The sequence below is a fragment of the Bremia lactucae genome, linkage group LG13, assembly GCF_004359215.1.
Source record: "Bremia lactucae strain SF5 linkage group LG13, whole genome shotgun sequence".
Taxonomy (NCBI): Eukaryota; Oomycota; class Peronosporomycetes; order Peronosporales; family Peronosporaceae; genus Bremia; species Bremia lactucae.
The window spans coordinates 2545171-2564820 of NC_090622.1; the positions used below are offsets into that span (position 1 = coordinate 2545171).

General features: G+C 46.6%; 5 protein-coding genes across 5 annotated transcripts; 4 read left to right on the forward strand and 1 right to left on the reverse strand.

Moving 5' to 3' along the window:
- Window positions 1-1511: 1511 nt before the first annotated feature.
- On the forward strand, window positions 1512-3116 carry CCR75_008075 (uncharacterized protein; the record flags this gene model as incomplete). Its single annotated transcript, XM_067966130.1, has 1 exon — window positions 1512-3116. One exon carries the CDS (start codon window positions 1512-1514, stop codon window positions 3114-3116), a length of 1605 nt encoding a protein of 534 aa, XP_067823408.1.
- Window positions 3117-3325: 209 nt separating this feature from the next.
- On the forward strand, window positions 3326-4869 carry CCR75_008076 (uncharacterized protein; the record flags this gene model as incomplete). Its single annotated transcript, XM_067966131.1, has 2 exons — window positions 3326-4519; window positions 4627-4869. The coding sequence occupies 2 exons, from the start codon at window positions 3326-3328 to the stop codon at window positions 4867-4869; spliced, it is 1437 nt and encodes a 478-aa protein (XP_067823405.1).
- A 479-nt stretch (window positions 4870-5348) lies between these two features.
- On the forward strand, window positions 5349-6530 carry CCR75_008077 (uncharacterized protein; the record flags this gene model as incomplete). Its single annotated transcript, XM_067966132.1, has 1 exon — window positions 5349-6530. The coding sequence occupies one exon, from the start codon at window positions 5349-5351 to the stop codon at window positions 6528-6530; it is 1182 nt and encodes a 393-aa protein (XP_067823406.1).
- Window positions 6531-7982: 1452 nt separating this feature from the next.
- On the reverse strand, window positions 7983-12685 carry CCR75_008078 (uncharacterized protein). Its single transcript, XM_067966133.1, has 4 exons — window positions 12185-12685; window positions 11972-12116; window positions 10866-11914; window positions 7983-10794 (listed from the first exon to the last, which is right to left on the reverse strand). Exons 1-4 carry the CDS (start codon window positions 12317-12319, stop codon window positions 10168-10170), a joined length of 1956 nt encoding a protein of 651 aa, XP_067823409.1. The 5' UTR covers window positions 12320-12685; the 3' UTR covers window positions 7983-10167.
- CCR75_008079 (uncharacterized protein) lies at window positions 8051-8953 on the forward strand (the record flags this gene model as incomplete). The annotated part of the gene is made up of 1 exon (XM_067966134.1): window positions 8051-8953. One exon carries the CDS (start codon window positions 8051-8053, stop codon window positions 8951-8953), a length of 903 nt encoding a protein of 300 aa, XP_067823410.1.
- Window positions 12686-19650: the final 6965 nt, after the last annotated feature.

Genomic DNA, 19650 nt, shown 5'->3' on the forward strand with positions numbered 1-19650 from the left:
CCGGCGAATTAACGCGGCGCGTGCGCTTAGTGCGAGGTTGTGTGGGCGTCTTCGCAGACGACCCACCAACGTGGCCCCTTTTAGGTGGCATCTTGGGCGCCGTGTATAGAAACACGTGCGCGAGAGTGATCGAGTGAACTAGCGGCGCGTAAAGCTGCTCGCAGTTCCTCTCTCTACTCTGTCGAATTTAAAAATGTAAATTCGTTCTTAAAGAGGGGGATGGTGTAACGGGCTAGAGTTGCCCTAATGTTACACAGTCCCCATTAAGTACATTTGGTACTTAAGGGGATGGTCAATTACTAAATAATAGTAATTAGACCCAACACTCGGGTGTGGTGCACATTTGTGACCAACCCTTGTGGATGTGATGCACATGGGTGCATTCACATTAGGAGGGATGACGCCCAGCGTCATCCATGATGACGGCTAGCGTCATCAGTTACGCGAGGTATCTATAAAGATACGCTCGCAATACATATTAAATGATATCTATAGAGATATCATTTTAATTGGTAAAAATAGGTATTTGTATTTAATTCTATTAAATACAAATCAGTCTGAAATTTACTACCTACTTGGTAAGTGCGCACGAGGAGACGGATTACCGCTCCCGTGACGTCACTTTACCAGAGTTCTTAGTGTGTTGGGTGAGGTTGCTTGCGCGCCCACCACAACTACCTCATTGCACGCAAGAGAAGCAGGTGCAAACCGCTTCCTCGCTGTGCTAGGGTGTGTGCTTAAGTAGAGCGTGGCCGCATTACGACGTGCCCGCCTACACAGTAGTAGATTTAAGATCGTTACGTAAGAACTTGATATATTAATACAGTTTTACTTTTTCCCTGTTAGTCTAAAGCCTTAGAATTTACCTTAAGTAGCTAGGACGTCTTAGCTACTTAGAATTTTCTCTGCACGTCGTGTAAGGCGCCCCCCCCCTTCACTGTAATCAGTTTAGGTTGTTTTGTACTGTTATTACTACTAGCAAAGGGTATCCCGTTACACCATTGCTACCCTGACAACGCTGTTGTAGCTATTACAGCGCAGCTTCCTCACTTGACTACCTAATGTACATGCTGCGTAGCACATTTTTTTAAAACAAAGCTAGGAAGGTCTCCAAAGAAGTGTTTTTAAAGAGTAAATTTATTACCACTTTTAACAATATTATCTGTGTCATACCTACTACCACCCTGATTTGCAGTTTGCGCCTTGCTCCTGCGAGATGGTATGCTCACTTTCTGTCGTTTCTGTCACCTGCAACACACCAAAATTTACAAATGAAAGACAATTCTTGAGAACGGGACCTGGCGGTATTTCAGCCTGTAAAGCACCATTTTCCAACACTTACTATATCCGGAAACAATTTGATGGAAGCGTTATGCTAATGATGCTTTCATGTTTTTATCAACTTTATTTTTAAGGCAGTTTCATGATAATTTTTTTTCTCGTACTCTAATTTGGCAACTGTTTTATTGACGTGCACTCGCCTCCTTACAAATTCCCTGTCAACAGTCATCATGGAGGCCCCCACGACGTTGCCGCAGCTTGACGAGGCCATCGCGTTTCTGCAGGCCGACATTACGGCGCTTCGATCCGAAAAAAATGATGCAAACCTTGTGGCGCAAGCCGTAGCCGTTGCTGCGGGCGAATTGCCCCTCCCAGAACCGCAATTCGCGCCTCTCTTAGCGCTCTGGAAGCCCTCAACCTCCTCGTTCGCGACAGAATTCGCGGCCCTCGTGGACCAATTTAATGCCGCGCAAAGACGTGAGCAGGAAGATTTAATAAAAACAACCGAAATGATCGCTTCATTGCCGATAGTTCACTCGGCCTTACAGCGTGTCCGAGGACAGCGCACGCGGCCTCGGACGCGACCTCGTCGACGATTCGAAGACCCTGATGTAGGACATACCTCTCCGCTTGCAAGTGACGGGACCGCATCTTCTCATGCCGAAATCGATCGAAAGGAAGAAAATTCTAACGCGGCAGTTGAAACTATCTCCGCGCATGACGTGGCGAAAGAGGCAAGTCAAGAGGAACACCGTGGTACAGTCATCGAACAATCAAAGGCGGAGCGTAACCCTGAAAAAGAAGAAGCCGAGGCGGCCTTAGCGGGGTTACAAGCGTTACGTCAAAGTATGTTACTCGACGTGTTGTCAAAGATTGTCTCTGTAGCCAAGAGCAAGGATGTGGATCCAGCCATGTTCTCAAAGCAGCCATGTTCGGACCAAAAAAAGCAACACGATGATGTGGATTTAGCCACGATACGAGCCCGTGTCGTGTGTGGTGACATTGGCGAATGGTCGGAGTTTGCCGAGCACGTCTATGGCTTCTGTCAACATGTTGTGACGTATGCCGAGGCGCGAGAACAACAAGAAGCAAGACGTAAAGGAGTCGAGTTGTTGCACTTTGCACGGACGTTGACGGAAACGTTGCGGCAAGCCAGTGTCAAGAAAGAAAGCGTGTTGTTGCAAAAGATTCAAGCAGCTGAAGACAACGCTACGAATCGAAAAGAGCCACATACGCTAGTACAAGATGAAACAGCGGCGAAAGACACGCCGTTAATGAAAACGGACGAGCTTTTGACTAGTAATGGCTTGATTCTAGCAAATGACTCGACGTTGTGCATTCCTTTGCACATGAATACACCTTTGCAACCCAGTCGACGCACTCGAAAGCGGTCCAGAAAGTTGCAAATTGAGCCTTGTTCTGGCGATATGGCGCAATTGTCTCCGACGTCTTTCAAACGCGTTGATGGACCCTCCATCTCGGCAGCCTATGCTAGCGACGACGTCAGCGCTTCGGATAGTCATGACGCGTCGGCATCTGAAGCCGATTGGAAGTCTCGTGGACGCGGCAAGGCGTTTCACGCCAAGGCGAAGCGGATTGGATCGACGCGGCGACGTCCGACGGTACCTGCAACGAGGGCGAGTTCACGTCAATTAAAGCGTCGAGCTGCGGCGGCGGCGGCTGCTGTGAATGAGAGTGGCGACGACGATGGCGATAGTGCTTTGGACGATGGACTTCAAGGTTTTGAAGAACATGAAGGGACGGGGGAAGAGGACAAGAGGAAGAAAGGAGCGGTCAAGGCAAGAGGGAGGAAGAAAAATAGTCGAAAACGGTAAAGGGAATGACGCTATATGGCTACAGAGTTCGTATTGAAGCCATGTGTGTCATTAAGTTATCAAGTAGATGGATTCAATTTAGTTGGTGTACCTGTGGTGTTTATATGGAATAACCTCATGGTATTCCGTTTAGATTACATCGCATCATCGACGATTCCTTCAAAAGCCGATAGTATTCATTTTCTCAGTGTAGGTCGGCCTCAATCCTCATGGCGACTAGCAAGCGACGCAGCGTCGTGCTGCACTTTGATTTGAACCGAACGATTCTCATGTCGGACGCTGCAGGGGGTCGAACCATGGAAAATACCGTCGATTATCTTTTATCCGAGTGTACATGGGGGTATGTGAACCCCCATCGTCCGTCCGAATGGATCTGTGTCCCCGACGTAACTAATCATTCTCGTCCTACACTTCTCACATATAAACAGTTTGTAGACGAAGCCTATCCGTATCAGAGCTTGGCTACAGCAGAAGTCCAAGATATTGACCAGATTAAAGCCCTTAACCAAATCACCAAGAAGAATCGCTTGATGCTGCAGTCGGCGTTTACTGGTGGAAAAGATGCTCCGGGTCAGTCCGTCCGTGATTCATTTAAAGAGGTCATGCAAAAGCTGCATTTCCCTCTACAAGAACAACGTGAAGCAGCAAATGAATTAGCAGCAACAATGCCCACGTCCAGTCTCCAAGAAGCGTGGAGCAAAGGCCGCTATTACTTGTTGCCATCATTTTTGCAATTCTTGGCCTTCCTGGCTTCTCCTGACGTCACGGAACAGGAGTTGGATGTAAAGCTCATATTTCGCACTTTTGGCGATGACATTGAATGGGTAGCCAAAGAGCTCGAGTTGCTAGTAAATGGACAGCACCCAGTAGGGTTGCCACCGCTTCCGGACCGATTTCGACTTCAGTTGGAACCGAGCGCGTGTCGTGTGGCTACATTCTACCGTGACGGCTTTGAAGCAAATGGTACAGCATTGGCATTGGGTACACTTTTGAAAGTACCTTTTCCATCAAACGAAGGTGCTGACCGGTTTTATGCTGCTTTAAGCCCTCAGATTCAAGTAATTCGTGGCTTTCAGTCGATACACGAAACGCTGAATAATATGCTTCAAGGGGCGACTATATTAGCCCTTCGTGATTATTATGAGTGGTGGAGCGCCCATGCAGAGGAAGGCCAGTATGGTAAGCTACTATTGATTGAAGAGATGGCGCAAAAGGAGGGTGATGTCACCATCTTTTTCGATGACCATATTGAAACGCACCGATCGCACATTGTCGACGTTCGAACTGTTCGTTCGGGTGCCCCAGTTGACTTTAAACAGAGCCGTGGCACATACCTAGAGCGGGTGGAGCCCTTTGCAGCCATTACGGATCCCAATTATTATATTGCATTGTTTAAAAAGCATGTAGAATTGCAGTAATAATATTTATAAATGTGTATTCTTCATCGAGGTGCTCGGCATTTTATACCTTTTGACCAATCATTGCATTGAGTTTTTTATTGTGGTGTCAGCTTTATTCATCTCAAGAAAAATTGGCAATGGACGGGCAACTTTGTGAACGGCAACGCTCCATCTCTCCTCCAATCAAGACTTCTAAGCTTTCTCTCTTGGATGCAGAGATGGAGCTCCTACGTACTTTAGAAGAAGAAGTCACGAGAGAAGACGAGAAGAGTAAACACGACAAGATAACAGCTTTATTAATAAGAGACGATGACGACGACGACTACGACGAATCAGACGATGAAGACACTTAGTCTCACTAGACTGTTCTTTCTATTTGCGATATGTTCACGAAATGGCAGCAGCAAATTCACTTGTTTCGTTTCGTAATCTCTCCGAGCTATTTCTTACAAATATAAGGACTGCAGCACTAATTTTTGATCTCCGATAATTAGGACCATAATTTCTTTTTTAGATCTTCTCAATATTGTAGCTTTTATGTTCGCTCAATTTACCTTTATTATGTATTGAACATGTCACTCCAATTCGTGTTGTTTTTGAGTTGACAACAACATTTATTCCTCGTTAAAGTACTCGTCAAAACAAAATGATTTGATGAATTGAATGTGCTTTCAAATTCACTTTTTCTTAAGAACCAACTCGAGGCTATCAAGGTAAGCTGCTGTAAAGTATTTTTAAGCTTTAATATAAACAAATAAACCACTCTTTTTTGTTTGCGTCATAGTCGTTCATAGCAAAGTGTGTCATCACTTAATTTGCCTTCTCGACGCCAATGGTGCTCGTCCAAAGTTTAAAGTCTCTAGGGCGCATGACGTCTCGGCACTCTGCCGCTTTTTCCACAGGCGCAAACATCTCATTTGCAAACATTCAAATTGATCGCACCAAGAATCCCCGAGCCAAGCTGCCCAAGGAGGAGCTAAAGTTCGGCAAGACATTCACCGACCACATGCTCGAGGTGGATTGGGAGCAAGGCAAAGGATGGGGTGACCCCATTATTCGCCCGTACGGCCCCATCTCGATGGATCCCGCGAGTGCCGTGCTGCACTACGCGCTCGAGTGTTTCGAAGGCATGAAAGCTTATGTAGATGCCAAAGGCCACATCCGCCTCTTTCGTCCAGATATGAACATGAAGCGCCTTAATCGCTCCATGAAGCGGCTGTTGCTGCCCGAATTCGACGGAGATGAGCTTATCAAGTGCTTACAAGAGCTACTACGATTAGATAAGGACTGGGTTCCCCAAGGCGAGGGCTATTCTTTATACATTCGGCCAACGGGCATCAGTACGCAAGCTTCGATTGGTGTGGGTGTCAGTGAAAAGGCCAAGCTGTTTATCATTCTTTCACCCGTGGGTCCGTATTACCCCGAAGGATTTAATCCCGTCAAGCTCCTGGCTTCTGACCGATACATCCGAGCGTGGCCTGGAGGAACTGGTGGGTTTAAAGTTGGTGCCAATTATGCTCCTGGGATTTTGCCCCAATACGATGCCCAGGATCGTGGGTACTCCCAGAATCTGTGGCTTTTTGGCCCCAATCATGACATTACCGAGGTCGGGACCATGAATTTGTTTATCTATTGGATCAACGACCAGGGAGAGAAAGAGCTCATAACGCCACCACTGAGCCGTGGGGACATTCTACCAGGCATCACGCGGGACTCGATTTTGCACCTCACCCGTGAGTGGCGTGACTTTCACGTCACAGAAGGGAATATTACTATGAAACAAGTGCAAAAAGCAAGTCAAGATGGACGTATTCTCGAAATCTTTGGCTCCGGGACAGCTGCTGTCGTGTCCCCCGTATCTACGATCAATTACATGGATGAAGACCTGATTATCCCGCTCAATGGCTCGGACGGCAAGGCCGGGAAATTAGCAGAACGTATTTGGAAAGATCTTTCTGACATTCAGTACGGCCGTCGTGACCATCCGTGGTCAATCGTGCTGGATGCAGCTTAGCGAATAAAATGTAGGGAGTTTAAAAAATGGTAGAAGTCTTGCGGTTATGTAGAATGTTGTTTGAAGGTAAAATTGCTTTCTTTACTAATCCGTGCGACATTTCCTTCGTCGTTGTGGCTACTCGTCCTTTCTTGCGACTGTAACAATTGGTTGTTGACCGTCTCTGTGGCAATTGCTTGATGGCGTCGCTTTTTGTGATCAAATGTGCGTTGATTGCGAACTGATCGTTCTCGGTGAAAGTGGCATAAGGTGTGCAGCGACCCATTTGTTTTTAATGCACGTGGCTTGAAACACTTCTTGTTGCCGTATCCGCATTGCGATTCGACTCGTGACAACGTTAGAGCTTCTGTATCTAGACTGTCGAATGCTGTTAGGATCTCATTTGAACTTGCGATCTGAGCGTCTTCCGTCGTTTCGTCAAGGTGCTTGTAGGATGTGCTGAGCGGAAGCAGTCCACTAAACAACGTCGAAGTGGGACGAGACTCGGTTTCGAGTGTCGCTTGAAGACGGGAAGCGCATGGAAAGACCTCGTGGAAGCTTGGTAAAAGCTTTTCGTCTCGTAAACACCGTTTCTTTCGCAAAGGTTCCATTGTCGGTGATGGTCAAATAAGACACTGGCCACGTGGTCCATTACACTTCCTCCTTCTGCATCTTGAACTCGTGCAATTGTCGACGCATCTGCACCCGATTATAAATGCTTCTGCGAAGAAAGAAGCTCTTCAAAATTCCTCACGCTTCTGCATTTCCAACCGACGAACACTCGGAGTTTGTATGATTGCCTTCAACTTAGACGTCTGTGATATCGAGAATGGAAACGAACACTCGAAGTTTGTATGATTGCCTTCAACTTAGACGTCTGTGATATCGAGAATGGAACCGCAGCTGCCTGAAAACCACTGCTTTTGTGCTCAATAAGACGGGTGTCGTCAGAATGTCGTCGTTGCGATTATTAAACATTGTACATTAATGCAAATTAACCTGAAGGGGCTTGAAGTGTGATGGTTTCCGCTTTGTTTAGATTTTGCCAAGCACTCTATAAAACCACACTGATCACACTGATCTGAAGTCTCGCAATATGCGCGGCAGAGGCTGATTGTCGATCCCTGCACATTTTAAATTTTATTTCTGATCAAAAAAGTAAACATAAAGATTGCATGCATGAATTGGATGTAAAATTAAAGGTGAGAACACCTCGGCAACTTTTGCACTTTGTGCATTTACTTTCAGCATCTGGTGAACAAACTCCAATTGTTCGGCATAACGCTGATGACATACATGAATCCGTTAATGATAGGCACAAGGAAATACAGAAGTTATTTTTTAGTTCGAGCTTATATTTTGCCGCCAACTCTATAGCTCAACAATGTATTCATCACGGGTGTAGATAATAGTGTCCCTGACAAAGTATTTAGAGGATCGCTACACAAACCGTCAAGCTGACTACAATGATTTTTTCCGACAAATCAAACCCCCTGTAATTCATGATGCATTAATTTCAATATTTTGCCGTTTCCCCAATTATGGCAAGCAGCGTGGTGAATGCGCTTTTCGGTTCCTACGACCTTCGTAACGCCAAGCAATGGCGGAATGAGGATATGATTTTTAGAGAGCAAGAGATCCAGTGGCTCAACGATGACATTGTTCGGGCGCATCAATGGCGACTCGCGGACACTGAGCGTTTCTTACGGCGCGAGAAGACGCAGAGCGAACATTTAGTGTGCGAGGCCCGCGCCGAGCAGTTGTCTACCGTAACGGAGCAGGCAACGCTTCTTTGCGGCTTCATTATCAGTGCCATGTGTAATGTCGGTGTACCCGATAATGTGCATGCTCATGTGCTGTTTCTATATACCGTCTCGGGCACAGCCGTGTGCGTGGCCATGCTCATTTGCGCCGTCATGTGCACTAATTTGCTCTTAGCAGTCACACGCTACGCAGCACATACATTAGAAGACAGTGTCCGGGCAATGGATTTGTCGCAACTCGAGTGGAAGTCCCCTTTTAGCTCTTGGTGGCTCACAAGATGTGAAAAGGAACAGATGACCGCTTACAAGTTTATGCTCTTTGGTGTCGCTGCGTTTTTCTTTTACCTTGGCGCGGTGTCGTGGATTCAATTCTACATGTCGACGGGCACATCCATCAGCATTACGTCGCTATCGTTTGTGGGCTTTTTAATCTGGCAGCTGCGCATTGCCAGCAAATGGAGGTATCTGCTTACTCCACCGACTTTCGGGATGATACGAGGGTTGGAAGCTCTGGATCCAAACGCGGACGTGTCGCCATCATATGTGTCAACCCCTATTACCCCCGACTCATCAACGCGAAGAAAAGGCGTGCTGGATCCGACTGCGGACGCGTCCGTCAACACCACTGCCTCCATTTTGTCTCGGGATACATTGAAAGCAGTACATGGACCGAGATTGTAAGCGTCGTTGCGATTACTAAGCGCTGGACCTTGATAGAGCAAGACTTGCCTTGCAGTTTGACGCTTTGTCACACTTGTGGGGTATCGGTACTGACTGGGGCTCTTATTCAGGCGACTCACGCGCTCAATAGTGGACCATCCGGTGGCAACACATACGTTGCAAATTCAATCACTTCGTAGACGAATGCCAGCACAAGGAGTAGCAACCACCAGTAGAAATAGCGCACATTGCCCTTGCCCACGCACTTTCCTGTCCACGGACAGTGATGATCATATTCTTCTATACACACTCGGCAGTCCATACAATGCAGCGCTCTGAAAAGAAACATGCACGACAGAATTGACCACCACGCGTTTTTGTTATGCGTTCTGCAGGTCACTTACCGTTCTGGTCGGTACGACTCACAATGGTCACAGTACGTGTACGTATCATCCGGTGGTATTTGAATGCTGTACGATTAATACATGAGTTGTTTCGAATACCCGTTACTATCCATCGTTCTTTCTGTCGTACCTCTGTACAATACCTGGATTTGAGCACGCTACGAGCGCATAACACACCAAACACAAGCCTGAGACGACCAATCCAGCAGCCAGCTCAATTCCGCTAGCCTTTCTAAAGGTCAGTGCATTGATACAAAACGCTGTGATAAAAAAGATTGACCACGTAATTAGCATGATATGCCAATGCGGTCCAATCATGCAACTTGGTGGCAAAACGTCCGTATTTCCCTCAAGGTTCGTGGCTCGCCATCGAAAGCCAAAATTGGCACGCTTGAGCTGAACAAATTCGAGCACGTAATGCAATTTGATGCATAAAAGACCGTTGTACGTGTGTAGCACTCGCCACTGACCATCCGTCCTGTCGCTGCCGCTTTCCAATGTAGTCGCGGCTGGAAATGGACGAATGCTTATGCGATTGCGCGCGAGCGAGCTATCGGTATCATTGCGCGGGTCCGTCGTGCTCAAGGATTCCGATGTAATCACACATGGCGACGCGACATGCAGCGGATTCAGCAAAGGCAGAAGTTGAGGATCGCGTTGCGTCATATAGCATGCAGTCGGTCAGTGCTCTTGTGAATATTTCAAAAATATCCTCCCTTTGACAGTTTTTGCGAACGTGAGTTTATTAATTTATGCCGTTCCCCACTGCTTTCAAAACTTAATTTAGCACTTTTATTACTGACAAGGAGGGCGTTACATTGTATAATCGCTCTAGACGACAACAAGGGTATGGGAGGCACCACACACCATTCGACAAACAATTCCAGCTTCTTTGAACCACACTACGCGCCTCTCTTGGACCTCAGCTGTTGCAATTCCAGCATCTAACGATGGATCGAAGAAACTTGAATTTGATAGCAATAATGCTCCACTCGTTGATAAAAGCGCGTAGTGTGCTTCGCCACACGATATTGAAGCAATCCGGCCAAAGTACTTGAGCTCAAGTGTCATTGGTAGTGTCAATAACGTTGGCGAAAGATACATACTTTCAACATCTTGCGACGGATCGCTTCCAGTAATGAACACGGTACCATTTTGTGACAAGAATAACGAAAAGTTACTTCCTCCTGCGACGTCTATAAGTTTGCAAAAATCCAAAATTGAGGGTGTGATCGCCATCACCTGCTTCGGCTCGCTGACGTCCATGTAGCATCCATGTCCTAGCTGTCCAGAGTCTCCACGTCCCCACGTAAATCCAACGCCTTCGCCACTAATCGCTAATGAATGATCTTTCCCTGCTGCAATCCGGCAGACAGCAATATTTTGTGCCCCACTTTCAATTTTGGTTTTCATATCCATGTCCCATCCCGTCCAGTCAGCGTCGACTTGTCGTGGTTGCTATGCAGTCACATTGCCACATATTGCATCGTCAGATAATATTTTGAATTGTAGGATTGTCAAACACGTACCGCCATGTCCAGTAGATCCTTTGCAACACGACCAAGTTTCCCGAATCGATTGCAGCCCCATGAAAAAACGCGGCCATCTGATGATAGAGCAAGCGAATGGTATTCGCCACAAGCTACAGAGCGTACGTACACCCCTCGAAGATCCGCCACAACTGACGGCGTTGCGAAGGCTCCACTTTCCGTCTTAGAAAAGGAAAATCCCAGCTGACCTCTAGAATTGCTTCCCCATGCAAACACATGCCCATTCAAATCGGTAACCAGCGAGTGAAACCCTCCACAAGCGACTTGAATGATTGTATGCTGCTGCAGCGCAGATACACGTCGTGGAATCGTCACACGTCGGGATTCGCCGTCAGCAATTACAAAGCCCAAGCGACCTCCGCTGCTGTCGCCCCACGTAAAGAGACCGCCATGTTCCGTCGAAGCTGCAAAAAAGCGTTGCCCGCTGCTCAAGTGTGTGAGACTACTATCACTCGCCGACATCAGCTTTCCACCTATACTGAATTTTACAGGATGAATGCCAACTTCACTGGGCACACACCCATCAGTATTAGCGGATTTAGACGCATCTATATCTTCGTTCCCCGTAGACCAGTCTCCAATAATGTATGCCCGCCTTCCCGAATCGCTGGTATTACTTACAATTTCATTGAAATCGTCTTGTTTGCTGTCATCTACACTCTTTTGCCGTGCAAGCTCCACCTTCTTCTCCGCCTGCATCAAATCGTGACGTATTTTATGCGCTGCCTGCACGCACTTGGATTCTTGAATCGTCAATGAGCAACTTGTCTCACCGTGCAAATCATATTCCTTGCAAACGTCACGCATAAGAAAATACTCAACAGCGACTTGAAAAGTTGCGAGCGTAAAGCCTAACGCTGTCGTATTTGAATTGATAAAGTGATACTTCGTAATATACTCCATTACCGCTGCGATAGGAAATGACGACGCCATCCCTGCTTTCGTCTCCTGCATGCATTGATTACAAACTTGTACCAGTACAAAGAGAAGTTGATCCAGAATCTCGTCGGTTGTCAATGGATAAGCCTCTACAAGAGTTGACATTCAATACATTTTAAGCACGTGTACCCACAGTTTGATCGTACCGACATCCAATCGACGCAGCTTGACATTCTGCATCATAGCTTTCGTTAGTTGATCAATACTAGTCTTTAATACCAGCAGCATGTCCAGCGGCGTCTTTTTCAATGTAACTCGACGAAGGGTATCGCGCGCTTCCACAATATCACACTATTCACAGACGCTACCAGCACTAAGCACGATAGATAAAGACCCGTGTTAAGCAGTGTTGGCCATACCTGGAACCCTTTTTTAAGTCCAAAATCCTCGGGTGTATAGTGTCGAAAGCGATAAATCACTTCTTGCAGCTTCGTATCCTGCGCGTGGCAACTATCAACGAGTCCAGAAAACAGCGCATCGTGTAACTTTTCCATTAAATAGCACTCTACAACTTGTTCGATCTGAAGCGAATGACTCCTATCGTTATGCGTGGTCTCGATATTGTTTAAACTCCCTGCCTCGATCAACGCATCTGCAGCACTCTCCCACTCTTCTTTCAATTGACGTGGAAGTGCCTCTTTGTACCGTTTGAATCCGATCTCTTGGCTGTGGATATTGTGCACTTGGCGAATTGTTGCATCGAGTTGATGAAACGCGAGCTCATTCTCCGGGAACGCGCGTAAAATCGCGGTATACTTGCGCAACGTCACGACGTCAATCTCGCTAAGATCGTCTGGTATTTCAATACCACCTTCAAGAGGCCGACTGATATGCAGCACCGTCACGTCTTGATGGCAAATAACTCTTTTCTCGAGCAGCAAGATTCGTACGCGTCTGCGATCACGAAAGCCTTTTCCTGTGTGAATATGGGAGCCCACAATCGTCGCTTCTTTACCTAATGGGAAAGCGCAGAGAAGAATTGAGTTGATACACACACTTGATACATTGGTCAATCGAGAAAAGAAGCACCGTTGAGCGTATCATAGGCGCCAAGAGGTCGCTTCTGCTCGTCGACGTCGACAGGCGTGAAGAAGTGTGTGTACACGACGTCTTGCGTAATGGCTTCACCCAAGAGCAGTGCACGGTTCTGCGGGATGCAGAACAGGCAACGCGGGGAAAGCGCGCGCTGCGTTTGCTTCAAGTCTGCATTCAAAGCTTGCAAAAATGCGTCCGCCATTATAAATTCAAATGCTGGTACTAAACCACTAGATTTTGGAGTGACATATTAATAACATTGAACGGTTGATGACTTAAGTCGAATGCGAATTACTAGCTATCTTATTTGATACAGTTATTCCCCTTTACGCAAAGCCGGTGGTGAGCCGACGAGATACACCACGACATCCGAAAACTTCCCGACAAGACTGCTGATGTATCATGTTCGCTTGCGAAGTGAGTCCACTCACGCTGGTGCCGAGCTCGTGACGTCGGCCGTGCTGCTGGAACATTTCGGCGCGAAGCTTGACCCTCGTGAAATAAAGAAGTTTGTTTTACCCGAACTAAAGAAAGTTCAAGAATTGTCAATCCTCGATACAGCCGCACACCTTGATTTGAATACGGAAGGCTTTAACGACGTATCTCAGCAACAAAACGCTCGCGCGTTCATACTGCTCGTGGGATTGAAACGTAACGATGCGGGCTCATTACAATGGGGTGGCCACCTCTGATGAAAAAGACTAAACACTTACGCCGTTAGGACGCTTTATTTGGCGAAATATTGACGACAACGATTTTTGGAAAAGGTCGATACTTTTGTTGAGATGACCCTTTTAAATACCGTCACCGGCAATATTCGACTACTCTTCCGCTTCAAATGGTTCAATCAGCGGTCCATATCCCAAGAAATTGTACCAATTGCCGTTCCGCGCGAGTCAGGTGACCATAACAAGACAGTTTTTAAGGTCACACGGATAAAGTGAACGCCTTTGTTCAAAATGTCGATAAATAGGCCGATAAAGCTGAGGAAATTACGCTTAAAATGGTATTTGGCGATTATGCGAAATCTAACAAAAAGCAGCGATCTAGAAAGTCATAATGAATATATTGCCGTAACTTTACAGTTACTTGCGATGTTACTATAAAGTCGATAGCAATGGAACTCCGCGAGCCATCACTTACTTGCCGGCATAAGAATGCAAAATCTCAAGGCCTTTGATCACGAACCGCACGATGTTGATGATGAAGCATGACCAAAAATAAAGCATTTGCGCTAAGACACTAGAGCGATGTACCGTTTACTGGGCTACGAAAATTAAATGGCCACGCAGACTGCAATGGGGCACACATCGGTTGGAGAACCGTTGTTGTGGTAATTTTAAAACAGTTAGCTACTTAAACCCCATTTATTATGGGTAACAAATGTGGTCGCCGCCAGATATAAATCTGGCGGCCAAAATATATTTTAATTAGCTAGGTAAGGTCTTTAGATTTAAATAATCAAATAAAGTCCAGTTCCCCTTTTGATCTTAAAGCTTTTAAGTGCCTTGCTAAGGCTTGCGCAGTGATTTGTAAGAGATATTAGCCTTCCTAAGGTATATCCTCTTGGGCACTAGTTGCCACTTGGTTCTACGAACCCCTGAGTCCCTTGGACTAGGCTTCCTTAAGCTTTCATGGCTTGTACGACTCCCTGAGTTGTTAAACCCATTAGTTCAATAGAACTAAGTGACTCTCTCAGTCCGAAAGTCTTCCTCTGACTTTAGGAGTGAGGTAGCTCCGCTACACCTGGTAGCACTCGTAGTCAACCTACGCCTGAGTCTTTACAAGACTAATTTCTCACGAAAATAGAAGAGGTTCCAGAACTGTCAGAAGCGCAACGCGCCGCTTATGACAAGCTCAAAACCTTATTTGGGCTTGAACACGTGGAATTTATTTCTCCCAGGGACCAGAAGTCCTGAATACAAGGCTTGAAGCCTTCATGCGGTACGAAGCCTCTCTGATCGGTCAGGTACAGGACTATTAAGCGGCATCTATGCCAACCCGGTATATCTCTGTACCTGACTCAGAGCCGAGGGCTCGCCCTCTAACTGTAAATGTGAAGACACTTGAGAGAAAAGAGGGAGAAAATCTCCCTTTTTGGATTAAGCAGATGGAAATGTCCATTAATTCCGCCTTGTTCTTAACAGAACGGCAAAAGGTGGTTATCGCCATTTCCAAACTTGGAGGTAGAGCCATGGAGTGGGCACTATCGTGCAGCACGTCCATAAACGACGCTTTTCCCTCATGAGATTCGCTGAAACAGAAAAGACCAGCATGTTTGCACCGCCTGATCAGGCTTTTTGCATGCGAGCACCTCCTAGCGACTCGACAGGGTAAAAGAACTAAAAGAACCCTAGGAGACTTAGTCCAGGAGTTGAGAACTCTCGTTGCATCTATGCATCAAGACCAGGTGCAAGAAGCAATTGTAGTGACCATCTTTATGGGGGTCTCAATGAGGGCGTTGCCCGGACGGATTGTTCCGATCTCATCCGGCTACGTTCGAAGAGGCAGTTGCCATAGCGCTACGCGCCGAGTTCGACTCTAAGTCTGCTTGCGTTAGCACGCCTGTTTACCGAACAAGCTCTTTGAGCACATGGGTTCCGTCTAAAAGAGCGGAACCCGGAACCCATGGATTTAAGCCTGGTTGAGGAAGGAGAAGAGGCTTATCAAGATGTGGAACAGCATGTGACCATCCGTAGATATTATATGTGCGGGCGGAAGCACGAAACATTTACGTCCGGCCTGCCCCCTACGAAAATCGCGTAAAGCTCGAATAAGTCCCAACTCCGACCTATACTAGAGATATGGTACGGTGCGGGAAAACGTCGATACCCAGTAGGTGCGGGGTGCCCTACTGGGGAAGACCTAGGCTCTGTTAGACCTCTAGGAGGTGATAATAAACAGAAACTAGCCCTAATTAGCTCGGTGCTTATTGGCACGGGGCGAGAGTACAAGCCCGGCTTGCTAGTCGCTCAAGCGACTGTAAAGGACTTTGATAAACCGTGGTCAATTTTAATTGACTCAGGAGCATCTTGCAATTATGCGCGACTCCATTCCCTTGAAGGAAGTCAATAATACGTTGAGGCGCTTAGAGCGCATGAAGGTGATACAATCACTGTACGCTTAGCGACTCGGGCTCATGTCACTGTTCCCAAAGTTCCATTGAAGTTAGGCATAAAGTTTCTGGACTTTGACAGTGTGGAACGCTGTCTCGTCCTTGATTTGGATTCGAGGTATGATTTCATCCTTGGTATGGCCTGGTTAGAACACCATGAGCCATGGATCGATTGGAGGTCTAAGACCTTAGGCGCCACGCGCAATGTTCCTAGCAAAGTTTTGGAGGGTCATGAACCCACCTTTGCTAGGCAACAGAAGCGCTATTGGCGCGGATCATTGAATGAGTCTGTCAGTGTTATAGACATTGAAATGTCTGAGTTAATAAACTCTAATGTTAAAAACATTATTCTGAGCCCGACTCAGCAGAAAGAAGTGGAACAGCACGTACTCCGTCGAATGACACTCGTTGTAATAACGATTCACTGAATGCTGAAAGCATTGTTGACCTAAGGCCGAATCATCAAGGGTGCAATATCCCTGAGATACGTGGCGTGGCACGTCTAAGTCCACCGAGTATGGTCGGCCGAGGTGGCACCATGCTAAGTGTCAAAAGTGACACTATTGGCAGTTCGCCAGGACATTTTGGGTCAAACCGTCATAATGCACGTGAAGCGACACGTAAACGTTCGCTGTATAAGGAAGTTGAGTTACCTAACTCCTTGTCGGATGTCAAATTCGTCACCATGTCTTGTTTAGAACCAATACAGGCTGGAAAACCCGAGGACGTGAATGTCCCGGACTCGAAGAGGCGTATTGTCTTCACTCCAACACAGGATGGACATGAAGCGAGCATACCCTCAAAAAGTGATACTAGTGAGCAATTACATACGCTTGTAAATGGTGTAACCGGTAACATTGACAATCTTTTTGATGAAAATTTGATGGATTTCTAAGGTAATCCTTTAAACCTTTAAGAGCATTACGTTCTTGAACAGCTCTTTTAACGTCGTCGAGTAATGTTGAGGACGAAACACTTATTGTTGCAACAAAGGCCTTATGCTCACTGTTCGCTTGCGCAGTCGGCTTAAAATTGGCCCGGCGCGAAAGGGCATCAGCGACGACGTTAAGTCGTCCTGGTTTGCACTCCACGGAGAATTTATACTCCGCGAAGAAAAAGACAACCATCTCGCAATTCTTTGCAAGAGGTGCGGACATTTTATGGCCGTGCAAAGATGCATGGTCTGTATATACAATGAACGGTCTATCTCCCAAGAATTAGACCCTAAGCTTAGTACAGGTGTACCTTGCGGCAATCCCTTCGTTACATGTTCTTTTAGAGCTTGACGAAATGTCTATTGATGAGTGCGGCTGAGCCTTAAACGCTCGAGACTTATCTGAGATGGTGGTCATTCGACCAACAGTTGAGTTAAACTCATCGTCACTTCTAGACTAAGCTGTCCTGGATGACACAAAAGCTGCAATTAGTGCGCTAAATGGGTCATTGATCCTTAAAATTCCTACGGATCCCTTCTATTCCTTGATTAAGGAATTTCAAGATATGGTATGTAATAATCCACCATCTGTTTTACCTCCGGATAGAGGTATTCGTCATGAAACTGCTGACTTGGTTCCGGCAACCAAATACTGTGTCACAAGACAATGGCCTTTACCAAGAGAGCAGTGTGACGTCATTGACGATTTTTCTCGTGCTAAGCACGAGGCTGGAATGGTACGAGAGAGCAAATCTCCTTATTCGACACCGACATTTTGTGTCAAAAAGCCAAATGGGTAATGGCGCGTTGCACATGCTTATAATAAGCTTGATGCTGTCACTATACCAGCACAAGCCCCATTCCTAGAAAGAAAGTTCTTCTAAACAATATGGTGGGATGTACAATGTACAGTGCATTGGACTTAGTCGATGGTTACTACCAACTGCTGATGCAAGCTAGCGATATCCCGCTTACAGCAGTTAGTACCCCAAGCGGTATGTTATGGGAGTAATTGGTTATGCCACAAGGGCTTTTCAACGCCCCGGCAACAATGTAATCGTCTTCTTGTAAAAAAAAGTTCACAGTGCTAGGAATGGAGAGTCTGTATGACCTCATCCTAGGCATGCCATGGTTGGCAAATACCAACCATGGATAGACTGGCATACACGCACAGTTGCGAACTCTACGCAGGACACCGGAAAGGATGTGCTCCTGCGAGAGGCCTATGCAACTGATGTCGTGTCGAACACAGTTGAGGGTGCGTTGACGGGATGTCAAACGTCACCAATTAGTGACGCAAATTTTCCGCCCTCATCGAAGTTTATGCATAGACTTATTTCGATTTTGTACATAGTCGCGCGGAGCAGGGTCGTCGGATATGGAAAACCATTTAGACCATTTGCGAGCTGTGCTCGAGTGTATTCGCGCAAATAATTTGTATGCCACTGCATCTAAATGCATTTTTGGCGCAGCTGAAATTCATTTCTAGAATGCTTCAATGATAGCGAGGCGTTAGAGCGGAACCCGCTAAGGTAAAAGCCATAGTAGATTGGCCGGTTCCTAAAACCAAAAGGATTTGCGTATGTGGTTGGGTCTCGCATATTATTTACACAAATATAGCGAAAATTACGCTGATATGGCTAGGCCATATCTAATCTCTTTAAAAAGTATACACAATGGTGCTGGACTAGCGCCGAAAATAATGCTTTCCGAGCAGTGAAGGATAGTCTTATCCACGCCCCGATTCTGGCACTGCCAAACTCGAACTGGCCTTTCAGTGTCGTCTGTGACGCATCAGATTTTGCCATTGGCAGTGCTCTGTTACAAACAGATGTTGATGGGCATGAACGTGTTATTGCGTTCGAGTCTAGACAGCTTAAAGCTGTGGAAAAGTACTACCCAGTTCATGACCAAGGGTTACTTGCTATAAAGTATGCTCTCGTCAAATTCAGAGTTCATCTGCTCGGCTCTAAGCCGTTTGTGATAAATACAGATCGCGTGTCATTACACACGGCGACTAAGTTGCCCCATCTCTCATAGAAAATGGCCCGGTGGCTATCCTTTTTTTGCGGAATACAACTTCGAAGTAATGTATAAACCCGGCAAGCAAAATGCTTTGGCCGATGCGTTATCACGCAGGCCGGATTATGAGCTCTCTCAATTAACGACTATAATGTCGCCTATTACTGAATTAATCCGTTCGGCTTACGCCATAGACGAACAGCGTGTAGCTCTGCTACGAGCTCTAAAGAACTCTGATTTGAGTATTCAATGGCCGGCATGTTTGCGTGCAAGGTTACATCGATATTCTATCGATAACGACCTGTTGCTCTATTGCACAGACACCGCGGACCCCCCGCGTGTCGTTGTACCTCATGATGAGGATTTGAAGTACCGAATCCTCTATGAGGCACACGATACTGTCCTTGCTGGTCATCACGGTAAGGATGAGGCCTACGGCTTTGCAAGCCAGATTTATTGGCGGCCGAAACTTTATAAATGGGTCAGCACATATGTTCGCACATGCGAATTTGCCAACAGATTGAACCCTCGACGCATGCTGCTGCGCCACTGGCGAGCCTCCCGTCCCCATAAATTGCTGGGAGTCCATTAGATAGGATTTTGTTTTCGGTCTACCGAAAGATTCAGCCGGTAACTCCGGTAAAGTGGTCTTTGTTAACCGATTGTGCAAAATGGCTCACTTAGCGGCCGTGTCGGATTCCATCGATGGGGACGGTACA

Bases quoted from the DNA above. Each gene is read 5' to 3' on its own strand.
- CCR75_008078 (XM_067966133.1), bottom strand. From the start codon at position 12,319: ATGGAAAAGTTACACGATGCGCTGTTTTCTGGACTCGTTGATAGTTGC. The intron at 11,915-11,971 runs GTACGATCAAAC...CAACTCTTGTAG, and splicing joins GCTGCGTCGATTGGATGTCG to AGGCTTATCCATTGACAACC. The intron at 10,795-10,865 runs GTACGTGTTTGA...GTGACTGCATAG, and splicing joins AGGATCTACTGGACATGGCG to CAACCACGACAAGTCGACGC.